At 32.0% G+C, this 12,566-nt stretch overlaps 2 protein-coding genes across 3 annotated transcripts; both read left to right on the top strand.

Annotated features, from left to right (window-relative positions):
* Positions 1 to 489: 489 nt before the first annotated feature.
* On the top strand, positions 490 to 3,335 carry LOC102609253 (nudix hydrolase 12, mitochondrial). Of its 2 annotated transcripts, none has more exons than XM_006468869.4 (6): positions 490 to 788; positions 887 to 959; positions 1,909 to 2,023; positions 2,132 to 2,215; positions 2,394 to 2,543; positions 2,710 to 3,335. In XM_006468869.4, exons 2-6 carry the CDS (start codon positions 892 to 894, stop codon positions 2,977 to 2,979), a joined length of 687 nt encoding a protein of 228 aa, XP_006468932.2. In that variant the 5' UTR covers positions 490 to 788; positions 887 to 891; the 3' UTR covers positions 2,980 to 3,335. The 2 variants fall into 2 exon arrangements, with proteins under 2 accessions (XP_006468932.2, XP_024951461.2); XM_025095693.2 differs by having other exon boundaries at positions 515 to 538.
* A 6,506-nt stretch (positions 3,336 to 9,841) lies between these two features.
* On the top strand, positions 9,842 to 10,897 carry LOC112497314 (ethylene-responsive transcription factor LEP). The gene has a single exon (XM_025095567.2). It carries the CDS (start codon positions 9,958 to 9,960, stop codon positions 10,804 to 10,806), a length of 849 nt encoding a protein of 282 aa, XP_024951335.2. The 5' UTR covers positions 9,842 to 9,957; the 3' UTR covers positions 10,807 to 10,897.
* The last annotated feature ends 1,669 nt before the right edge of the window (positions 10,898 to 12,566 follow it).

The following is a 12,566-nucleotide window of genomic DNA, read 5'->3' as shown; positions in this document are numbered from 1 at the left end:
AACACTGTCTAATAGAATTAACAACGTCAATAATAATAAATATGCAGATAATATTAACAGCGTATTACGAATATAAATGTTGTCTATTACGATGAACAGTGTCAATAATAATAAATAACTGAAACAGTGTCGGTATCGTCCAACATATATTTGTGTATGAAAATCAACTCAATAGTGTTGACAAGATAAAATTGTTTCTTTGAGAAGGTGTTAAGAATGACCACGCTTTCCACGACAACAAATATAAAGAATTGGCCACTCAATTCTCACCTTACTTAAGGGTATTATCGTACGAAAAATGGCAACTTTTACTGCAAAAGTAATATATGTAATAAGTGGGTTATTTTGTAAGTTGACCTGGATTTTGGTCGTTTCCATAATTTTCCCAACAATCAATAAAACAATTTTTTTAAAAATAATATTAATAAATAAATAAATTGGTTAAAAAATTAATAATGATGTCCCCTATTAAAGTGAATGAAAGGGGGTGCCGTTAATTACCGGCCCCGCGCAAAACTCTCGGTTTCCTTGCTTTTAGGCAAGACTTGGTTATTGTTTTTGTCTTCTTCATTTGTTGTCTTCTTTTCCCTTCTTTCTTTTGCTTGATTCATTCTCATACAACCACAAAAATTTCTGTTCAATGCTTTCCAGTTTTTAGTTTTAGAGAAGCGAGGCCAGAACTCTGAACCTTTCATCTTCTAGACTTTCTTTATACCCAACAAAAAAACCTGTAGCTTTTTTTTTCTTTTTTTTTTCGTTTTTCCCCCTGAAGTTTAAACTATATTTTGGTAGGTATCTGTTACCTTTAAACTGTTGTTACCATTTTGCTGAATTATTTGATTTATTATTGTAATTGGGTTCTCATCATTTCTTGTTCTTGCTGCAGATTCCATGTCTGTGGAAGCAAGAACCGGCCGGCTCCGGCAACGTTATGATAACAATTTTCGGCTTGTTTCTGGGTATTTAATCTTGAATTTTTTTTTTTTTTTTTTTATGTTGGTTTTCATTCGGGTTTAATTCTTCATTGGATTCTTGTGATTGTACACAATTAATTAGGATGTTTCCCAAAAACAGTTTTCAGAACAAAATCCTGAGAACGTAGGGGAAATTTTAATCTAAATTGTTTGTGAAATTTTGGACCAATGAGGAATCCTTATCAGTAACTCGTATGGTTTCTAGACAAGGGGAAGAATATTTAGTTCTATGAGAAATTTGTCTTATTTGTTGTGTTTAAAGTATTTGCATTGCAATAGTTTATCTCTTATCTGTGGGCTTTATCATTGACATTGACTTCGTGCAAACATATAATTTTATAATTTAATCTGGTGGTATATTTTGTCCTATATGTGAAATTGTCTTCCCTAAATCATTATAAAATTTGCTGGAATGAATTATTATTTTGGCGTTTCCTTTGGTAGGCGGGGGCCAGGTGTAGGTGGAAAAATGGGGAAGTATCTGAACTTTGATCCGGCGTGAAACATGATGGTGCATGTTATTTTCAAGGCTTAAATGGCTGTTCTGTTCTAGATTGTTTTAATCAACAATTGACCCAATTTCGTTTCAATGTCTTTTTGTAATATGCACAAATGTTTTGTAGATTGTTTCTAGCTTCACCTCTATATGTTTGATGTGTGATTGTAAAATGATAAGACAATTCGGAAAACTAATGCCGCGTACAGATATATTGAGTTAAGAAACCTGAAATATGATCATCTTTTGATCTTGAGTTCAATAATCAGTATTCAAATGTCTAAAACATGATAATGATCAATGGGGAAATTTTTTAGAATCAAGTTCTTTCATTTTTTCTGCATAAATTCAAACACCACATGCTCAATATTTGATGCTTATTAGCACACCATGTATCGTGTATTGTTGCATAGTATACTGATATTTTCCATACAACAGATGTATTCCCTATAGGCTAACAAAGGATGCTGAGGATGAAAATGAAGATACACAAACCAGAATAGAAGTCCTTATGGTTTCTTCACCTAATCGAAGTGATTTAGTGTTCCCAAAGGTACATATTTTTCTCTTGATATGAGACTCGCATGTAAGAAATTTCTGTTTTTCCTGCATATGAAAGTTGAACCATCAATTTACATTGTTTTGTTCTGATTGTTCTTAGGGTGGATGGGAAAATGATGAAACTGTTATGGAAGCTGCTTGTCGTGAAGCCTTAGAGGAAGCAGGAGTTAGAGGAAAACTGAATGTAGGTTCTTAATTTCTGCTGCTTGGTAGTTCAATTAAGACTTCAGAGCTAGCTCTTCATCTTATGATTACCGTTTGTCATTAATATAACAGTCTGATGAGAGTACTCCCCGAAAGAAAAGATCATTCATCTTATGCTTACCTGTTGTCATAATAGGCTAAATTTGATCTTTGTTTAGGAAAAGCCATTGGGAATTTGGGAGTTTAGAAGCAAGAGCAAACAGGACCTACATAGCCTGGAAGGAGGCTGCAGGGGGTACATGTTTTCATTAGAAGTAACTGAGGAGCTTGAAATCTGGCCAGAGCAGGAAAACCGCTACAGGAAATGGGTCAGTTTTATAAATTGCTTAGAAACCATGCAAAAAATTGATGTACATACTGTTTTTCTTTTTCAAATTATAGCATCTGAAAATTTAACAATTTTTCATCAAGTTTCTGGCTCTTCCTATTTCATTCTTTAGGCATGTCAATATTTCTGACAATCTTACTCTGCAGTTAAACATACAAGATGCCTTTCAACTGTGCCGGTATGAATGGATGCGTGAGGCATTGGAGAAGTTTATGAAAGTTATGTCAGAGGAGCGAAAAGTAGAGATCACAGAAGAAATAGTGGAACCTCTTCCCAAGCCAGTACCAGATGTTATAGCAGAATGTCAAATAGTATCTTCAAATTACTGTGTAACAACCACAAGCAGCCAACATCACGGCATTAGCGCTATAATCCCATTCCATTGGCAAATTCTCAAGAGGTTACCATTGACATGATAATTGATCTCGTGTCGCGATTATACAGTGTATGCAGTAGGCTCTAGATGTTATTCTTCGAGTCTGGTAATGCCTTCCAGTTTTGGGAACAAGAAATTGTGAAGTGTAATACCGGTTTCTATGTACTTCGCCTTTCAAAGATTTAGGGTATGTTTTGTTTGGGATTGAGATGATGTGCATTTGAATCCACAAGTGCTGTGAAATAGAATCACTAGCTATCAAATATAAGTGATTGGTAGTTGATAAACATTAGCTGTTTATTAAACATTTTAGCTGTACAGTGCTTTCAAGATTAAAAATAGAAAGCACAAACATTATAAACATGCCCTTCAGTGAAATTCTCTTCATTTCGATTCTGCTGGCTCTATTAATTTCTTATTTTCTTTTTGTATTATCAATTCATTGCTTGCAAAATGCACTGCTCAGCAAAGCATTTTCGAATCACAATTCCAGGAATGTAGCAGATTATTAACTGAATAACTGCAGCACCTTTGTTGAAATTACTGTGTGACTGCAAATGGCATGCAAACCATGGGCGAGCCTCAAGCTTGGCTAGCAAATTATAGGCTTGCTAGAGAATTTGATCAAGTTACGCTCACTAGTTGCAGGAGAAACAAGGGGACAGAGCTACCAAATTCCCGGAAAAGGGAGATCCAAACACGTGCACGGTGCGCACACACCATGCACAATCCTCAAGTTACTTTTTTCATTGGAAAATTGAACACAAAGACCACTTTCGATGTTTGAATTGGGTTTCTTTATGGAAGATTAAACAGGCTACGAACTTAGAGAATCAAGACTAAGTACAGAGATAAATTTAGGTCACGGTGAAGATAAACATGTTGAGTTGTCCTATATTAAATAGTAAAGGAGAGTTATTTGAGGCTATAAGTAGGATATGTCACTCTATCCAATAAATTAGTCTTTTGAGATAAATACTTAGAAATCCTAGACGAATGCTCCGTCAACAAATGGTATTAAAGTCAGACCGTAGTAGCTGGAATATAGTATTAGAACAATTCAAGTGTGTTGGACAAAAGGTTAGTAGCCATAATGTGCTAGTAGAACAGTTCAAGTGTGTGGGACAAAAGGCTTGACTAGTAAAAAAGAGTTACTTAAATTTATAAATAGTCAGAATGTGGTAGTAGAACAGTTTAGGTGTGTGGGACAAAAGACTTAATTAGTAAAAGAGAGTTACTTAAATTTATAAATAGCTAAAATATGGTGACAAAAGACTTAGCTAATAAAAGGGACTTAAATTTATAAGTAACTAAAATGTGTTGACTAATAAAATGGAGTTACTTGAATTTATAAGAATGATAGGCCACTCCACTCAATAGACTAGTATTTTAACATGAATACCTATAAATTCTATAAATACTATTAAAATCTGCGATCCCATAATTAGAGAAGAATACTTAACTGATAACTGTGTGTGAAGTTATAAATATTAGAAAGTGTGAACCTGTTTTGGAGTTGTTTTGAGGGACCTGAATTAAATCTTGAAATCCCACTGATTATGCCCAGAAAAACTTATAATAGGAAGAACCAGTTTTGGAGTTGTTTTAAAGGATTTGAATTATATCTTGAAATCCCACTGATTATCCCGAAAACATTGAAAATAGAAAAGGGACAGTCAATTTGGGGACACGGATCACAAATGAAGCTCTATTACATCATTAACAAAAATAACTTAAAATGGAGAATCCGAAGGAAGCATTACATGAGATTGTGTGTTTATGGAAGATTAAACAGGCTAAGAACTTAGAGAATCAAGACATGTACGGAGATAAATTTAGGTCACTTGAATTTATAAATAGGATAGGTTATTTCATCCAATAATTTAGTTTTTTAGGATGAATACCTAAAAATTCTTGGTTAAAACTCCTCTCAACAAGTAGTATTAGAACCAGATCTTAATAGTCGAATATGATGGTGTGCCGAACAAAAGAAATGTGGTAGTAGAACAATTCATGTGTGTCGGATAAAAGACTTGACTGATAAAAAAGAAAGTTACTTAGAGCCAGAATGTGGTGACAAAAGGTTTGGCTAGTAAAAGGAGTTATTAAGATTTATAAGTAGGTAGAATTTGGTGATAGAGCAATTCTGGTATGTCGGATAAAAAATTTGACTAATAAAAGGAGTTACTCGAATTTATAAATATGATAGGTCATTGCACTCAATAAGTTACTTTTTTTAACGCGAATACCTATAAATCCGAGTTATAAGAAATTACCATACATGAGATTGCTTAACTAGGGTGTTGTTAAGTTATATTATAATGTAACTTACATTAACCCAAAAAATATAATTAATGACCTAAAAGTAGTTTAGTTGATTCAACTTTTAGGCAACTTAATGGTTGATGTAAGTACATCGTAATATAACTTAACAAGGTCCACTTAACCAGTGGGACCTACACATGGGCTAGATTGGGTTGTAGCTCGGTCTAGTCCAGGCAAAATCGTTTATACCCCTTAGTTTTTCATGAAGTAGTAAAATAATAGAGAGTTTTAATTTTATTTTCATATATGTCCCTAACTCAATTACCCTTATATTTTCATCAATTTAGTATAACAATATAGTTTTTATTTTATATTCAAATATATCCCTAACCCAATTACCCTTATGTTTTCATCAATTTTATATAACAATATAGTTTTTATTTTATTTACAAATATGTCCCTTATTCAATTATATTATTTTCAATTGAAATTAGTGACTTATTTTATAAAATATTAAATCATATATTTATTGAATAGATTGAAAACATTACGGAGCTAAAATTTTATTATTGCTTTAATTTATTTTAAAAAACTTCTAATTGAAAAAAAAAATGTCAATGTAGTATAACATCGTCACTAGTATTAAAAGTATTTACAGAAACAACATATAATAACAATTATCAATATTTTTATAAATTTTTTATGTAAATTTTCAGATTTTATTTATTAGTTATATTAACTAAGAGGACAAGTTAGAAAATAAAATCTGAGTATTTTAAGAAGTTTTTATAGAAGAATCATCAACATCTAGTTCTTTAAAGAGAGATAGAGTGTCTGACAAAGAAACAACTGTACCAAAATATATTTTTGCTGAATTGAGTTTAGTTTATTATTGAAACTTTTGACTAATAATACCTTTACAATTTGAAAGGATGAATAAATTTTAATTGTTTAATTTATTAAGTTTGGTAATTTACTACTTCGTTTTAAATATAAAAGTTTTACTTGCAATTTTTAACTGATTGTAATTACATGTATTGATCTATTTTAATTTGAAATTCTTAATTGATTTTTTAATCCTTATAGAATTATATATTATTATAGGCTGTAATGTCAAATTTTATAATTGAAAAATAGTATTTTCATATTCGAGTTGCTTTTTGTTTTTTACTCTTTTTTATAATTATTTTTGTTTAAAGTCTATATTTAGAGAGATAAGGTTTTTGTTGTTCCTCCTTATTTAATGTACTTATTTTTATATGTAAATTTTTATGTTTGCTTTAAAATATAAATTTTAAAATTTAATCCGGGGTAATATTAAGTTCTGGATCTGCCCTTGCACTTAACTAATAACTATTTATGTGAAATTATAAATATTAGAAAGTGTGAACTGGAGTTATTTTAAGTGATTTGAATTAAATCTTGAAATCATCTCTAGAAAAATTGGAAATAGAAAAGGGACATTCCAATTTGGTGACTCTTGGATGACAAATGAAGCTCTATTACATCACCGTCAAAGTTAACTTAAAATGGAGAATCCGAAGGAAGCACTACATGAGATTATGTAAAAATATATATAATAAAAGTGCTGCCCACTTTGGCTGCACATGGGAGAAAAGAAGGAAGTTTCATATTTGAACAAACCCCACAAATGAACACAGCATCATGTTCTTGGGTTTTGGTATTTCAAAACTATTTGATTTATTATTATATTTAACCTCTTTCTATTTTGTCTTTAGCATTTATGCTCATAATTTTGCTTCTCTTTTGTGTCAAGTAATCTATATGATTAAATTCCCTTTGCCCTGCAAGGTTCATCCAAAATTAAATCAAAAAATTAAAAAAAATTGTGAGGATTCTTAATTATATTTTCTTCATTTTTTGTCCATATTTTGATTTTGAGGAACCAAGGTAATTTCATGTAAAAGCAATTAGTTTGCAAATTATGGTTATGATTATAATTTTTTTTAACTTAATTTGACAAAGTAGACAATATTGTGTTGCTTCTAATCTTTTTGATAATTTCATTACATTTTAGCATTTTATGCGTAATAAAGTAGCATTACCCTATAATTATTGTATTAAGTTGCTATGTGCGTGTGTGAATTCTATATTATATCTATAATGTCATATAATTAAACTAGGCTCGCATATGCTAACCCTCTTAGGAATCATTGACTAGGATGCATTTGGACACCCAAATTAATAAATATAATTAATAGTAATCGAAGAAGACAAATGTGTGAATAATCACAAATAAATGTTTAAAAAATTAAAGAAAAAAGGTACAGTATCAGGCTCCCAAATCCAAATCCCAATGAAACTTTCACAAATCCTTTTTACCAACTTGAGCCTGCATTGCATGAAAAAAAAAATTTTAATATATGTCTCCTTGCACAACCCGTAGGTTTTTTGACCTATTGTGTTTTGGCTTTGAATGAAATTTCTTACTAGATAATAGCACCACTTTTTTGAGAAATATGAAACAAATTTCTCAATTTTTGGGATTTTTGTTTCTTCTATCTAGAATAATACAAATAGAATATATGATTTCAAGATGCCGGTAAAATTTAAACAAATTTTTTGCAGATGATATATAATCAGGTTCCTAATATTGAGAAAACACTCCATCAAGCTCTAAATTTATTTAGTAATTGGAAGATAATACTATGATTTATTCATTATTATACTATAATCCAAATGTATAATGGAGCATATTGTGGGACATTTGGTCAAAGGCCATTAGAGTTTTGCATTTTGGTCTCGATAATTAAGATAATGCCTAGCAATTGTTCTCTTCAAAGAAAAGGCAGCCTACGTGTTTCTATCACATGCTCCCCAACAAAGTTCCCCTTCATTTCAATTCCTTATATTGCCAATCATAACTGCTTAAAATTCTGCAAGAAGAAAAAAAATTAAATGAAAATACCCAGAAAGCCAAGTAAATTAAACAAAAGGGAGCTTGGGGTTTTGAAAAAGATGGAAGGCTGTGGAACTTATCATTGATTTTTTGGTTCAAATTGGGTGCACATGGCTGAGGCAATGATATTCCTTCAATACCCACTTTTAAAAAACCTCATAAAAATAGGATTAAATTAGTTAATATAATATGAAAATTTATTAATTAACCAGCCCTTTTTAGAAAATGTACTCACTATCATAACTATTTGTTTTGTTTTTTATGACTATCCTTGCAAAATCACAAGGTAATGAGTCCAAAATAAGGTGCTTTTTAATTAGACAGTATACTATTTACCCACATCATCTCTACGACCCCTTTCAACTTTAGAGGATTAAATCTAATGGATAAAAAGACCACATAGATACTCTGACATGAGAAGGGGAAATGTATTTGCAGGCCTAGAATTATGAAATCATTATTGAAAAGATTATCTTAAGTTGAAATGTACTTAATTTGCATCAATTAGATATTATTGAACTGCATATGGGAAAATCTTCAGAGATTTTCTCAAATTAACAACCCCAAATGATTCTTGTTTCATTAGTGTTGATAAAAATTAATGGTAATAGATGTTTGAATAGATTTGGTATCTGGTCAAAGTATGAATAATGCATGTATATGCGTTTTTAGAGCATCCATAGATAAATTAAATTAAGTCTCTAGAGACACGATTGTTTAGGATCAAATGTTAATAATCCGAATTAGCAAAAAGAGATTGGTTAAAATCCGATGTTTAGATCAAACTAACAATAGAGTTTGCAAGCTTAAAAAGATGCATCATAGGACAATCATGGGATCATTTTTTTTTTCAACACTTCTTCCTTTGGTTGATGTGATTATAGTGATATGATGGACCTCATTATCTAAAAATTAATTGAAAGGCATGGAAGCCTCCACCCATTAGCAATGATCATTGTAATGTGCATGCAATTGATGCTTTAATCTTTTGTGATTTGATGAAACTGAGATATATTATGTAATTAATGATTTGATTTCTTATTAGATTGTGTATGTGGTATCTATGATTAGCTCCCCATTCATGTAACTCTATGATTGATTGGAAAGCTCACATGTTAGATTTTTGGACTATGCACCATATCCACAAACGAACAATATATATGGTGTGTGTGTTTCTTTTTTTTTTTTAAATCAAATTATAAAAACCAAATTTATTAAGAAAAGAAAACTTGATTGGACAATAATCATGAAGCAAAATTATCTAAAGAGAACATGCTCATCAAGTTATCATTGTTACTGACGGAGCTCTAATCATGCCAACCCACTCCTTATTTTATTGATCATATTTCTTTGAGATTTTACATATTTCTTTTCTGTTATTGATGGGACCTTGAAGAGAGATTCATAAATAGATTCTTTCAGCTTTCACTTTGTATTGCTGAAATTGATAACCAAAATAATTTCATGAACAGTGATGTGTTATAATTACAACAAAAGATAATCTGAATCCCCTTTTTTTTTTTTTTTGAATAATATCACATTCTGATAAAACATTTTTTAAGTCAAGAACATGGAAAGGCTTGAGATTTGATTGAAACCTCCACATGAAATCATTAGGGAAGAAAAAATATTTATAATTAAAGGACAAACTGGTAAAAGAACATAACAAACAGAAGATAAACTACCTCTCTACTATATAAATATGTGTATGCGTAACGACTAACATTCACCCACTCACATTCACATGCACACACCAACATAAAACTAAGCAAAAATTGGCCAAAAGTATTAAGAAAATTTCATTTTCTCTTAATATTCGTATCATTAATCAACATGAATTCATCGTCGTCGACGAAAATCAAGAAGAAGCAAACACAACAAGGACAAGACACTACAGGAGGAAGCAACGGCAACAGGTTCTTGGGAGTGAGGAGGAGGCCGTGGGGGAGATATGCAGCTGAAATAAGAGACCCTTCAACGAAAGAGAGGCATTGGCTCGGGACTTTCGACACGGCGGAGGAGGCAGCCCTGGCTTACGACAGAGCCGCCCGTTCAATGCGCGGCCCTCGTGCCCGCACCAACTTTGTTTACTCTGACATGCCCCCTGGCTCCTCCGTCACCTCCATCATCTCCCCTGACGAACCCCAACAACAACATCAATATTCCTTCCATATCCCTAGCCCTAACTCCCACCCTCGCTCAGAACCAAATCTTCAGCATCAGCCCTTTCTCAACCAAGATTTCTCTTCTGGGTTCTCATCAACATTTCCCAATGTTAACGATGATCACAACAGTCATAACAATAATGCCTTGTCTTACTCTTACACTTACGATGACAATAACTCAAATTCAACCGAGCTGCCTCCGTTGCCCAGTGACTTGTCAGCTTATGCTGGGTACTCTACTGACTCGAATGTTATGTCGCATTCGAGTTACAATGAGTTGGGTCAAGGAGCTTGGAGTACTAGTGAATCGTCAGCGAATTTGATGGGATTTTGTGAACCAAGCTCAGTGACAAGTAATAATGGGTTTGATACAATGGGGAGTGGTAGCGGAGGCTCATATTTTGGTTTTGATTCAAGTGATTATGTGCAGCACAGTCCACTATTCAGCAGCATGCCACCGGTTTCAGATACGGTGCCTGATGGGTTTCATTTGGGTTCCTCTTCTTATTTCTTTTGATTATTACCTATTGTTGATATGTTAATGTCAATGTTTGTTTTCTCATGTATGTTATGTGTCTCTGTTTTTGGTTTCCTTTTTTATTAATGGCTTCCTTTGATGAGAGTGAAGACTAAAAAAATTTCAGTTTTAAGCATATGTTTATAGTATGGAGATGAAATGAATCGACTTAATTACTAATGTTTCTTCTTGATTAAGTCTCCCCCCCAACAAAAACAAAATTATCTTCATGGTATATTATTATTATTTTATACCAAGCACGTAAGTTTTGGGCGGGCCTCCGAAATTGGATAGAGGAAATACTAGAGCTATCCAATGGGCCAATTACGAAGGCCCATTAGGCCTACTTTAAGTTGAATCCAGTGATTTTGTTCTGGGTATTTTTATCCAAAGCTAGTGGTGACTTTTTCAAAAAAAAAAAAAAAAGCTAGTGGTGATATTTGACTCCTTTTATATACCCCATTTCTAATTTACTCCATTTTTTTTTTCTAAAATTACCCTCATTAAAATTAAAAATATATTTAACCATTGAGGCTTGGCTTAGTAGTTAGAGCTACTCCCTCACAAGTGTGAGGGAAGTGATTCGAGTCCCTGCAGACGCATTGCAGGAGTTTAATTTAAATTTTATATCTCAAAACTTGAGTGAAGATAATCTTTATCTCAGTAGGGGAGTTGACGTCTCTCGAATATTTGAGAGGGTTAAAAATCTGAGCAGTACCACATTAGAATTGATGTAAATCGGTCTCAGTAATTGTTTGATTATAAATATCATAAGTAATAGCCTCCTTAAAAAATAAAATAAAATAAAAATATATTTACTTTCTTTTAACTTTTTCTTTTCTATCTTATTCGTACTCTCTCTTTCTAGAATCACTACCATACCCATTTTAGGTGCGTTTGGAATTGAGGTGTTGTACATTTTAAGCTACAGCTGCTATGAAAAAAAAATTGTAACTATGAAACAAAAATTAGTAACATGTAGTAAATATAAATTTTGTCAAAATTATTAAAGATATAATAGATTTCTATCATATAAGTAAAAAATCATATCAACATAACTTGTAAATTACAGTAGTTAGTGTTTACCAAACGCTTTAGTGTTTTAACTTTTAAGTTACAGCTGTCCAACTTCAATCTCAAACGCACCATTTATCACAAGAAAAATCCATTACTGACATTGAACAACATTTAATTTTAATTATTTTTAATTTTTCTTTGTAAAACATAGGGAACAAATGGTTTATTGAATAAAAAGCTAACAAATCCTCAAATCGACGATGGCTAACAAAAAATAAAAGAGAAACCAGTTAAATCGCAATTGAGATTTTTCAATCATGTATTGAGATTATTTTTTTTCTTAATCACAAATAAGTCACAACCCCTTTAGCAAAGCCTCCGCCATCAGACATGTACAGTTTAATTGTTTCAAACCATCGGAGGAGCACAATGACACCTTATGGTTCATTTTTCAATCTTTTTCAGAACAAAGCAAAGTTCAGTTTCACGGACACATTTAAGCTATGGCTATGCTTTATAGTAAGGACATGTAAAACTCTTGCTACTTTGATTCACATTCACAAAGCAAAATAGGGATTTTAATGGCACACAAGGTAGATTTTGGATTCAGCGCCGAATTCTTGTTTTTGGTTTCGTTGCACAAAGGTTTTTTTTTTTTTTTTTGAGACTGATTAATCATCAGATTACTGCATTACACAGATATTTACAACAACTGCTTATTGTAGCAGAGGTATTACACTGAT

Source organism: Citrus sinensis, chromosome 2 (assembly GCF_022201045.2).
Source record: "Citrus sinensis cultivar Valencia sweet orange chromosome 2, DVS_A1.0, whole genome shotgun sequence".
NCBI classification, from domain to species: Eukaryota; Viridiplantae; Streptophyta; class Magnoliopsida; order Sapindales; family Rutaceae; genus Citrus; species Citrus sinensis.
This window is presented reverse-complemented; position numbering and strand designations above follow the sequence as displayed.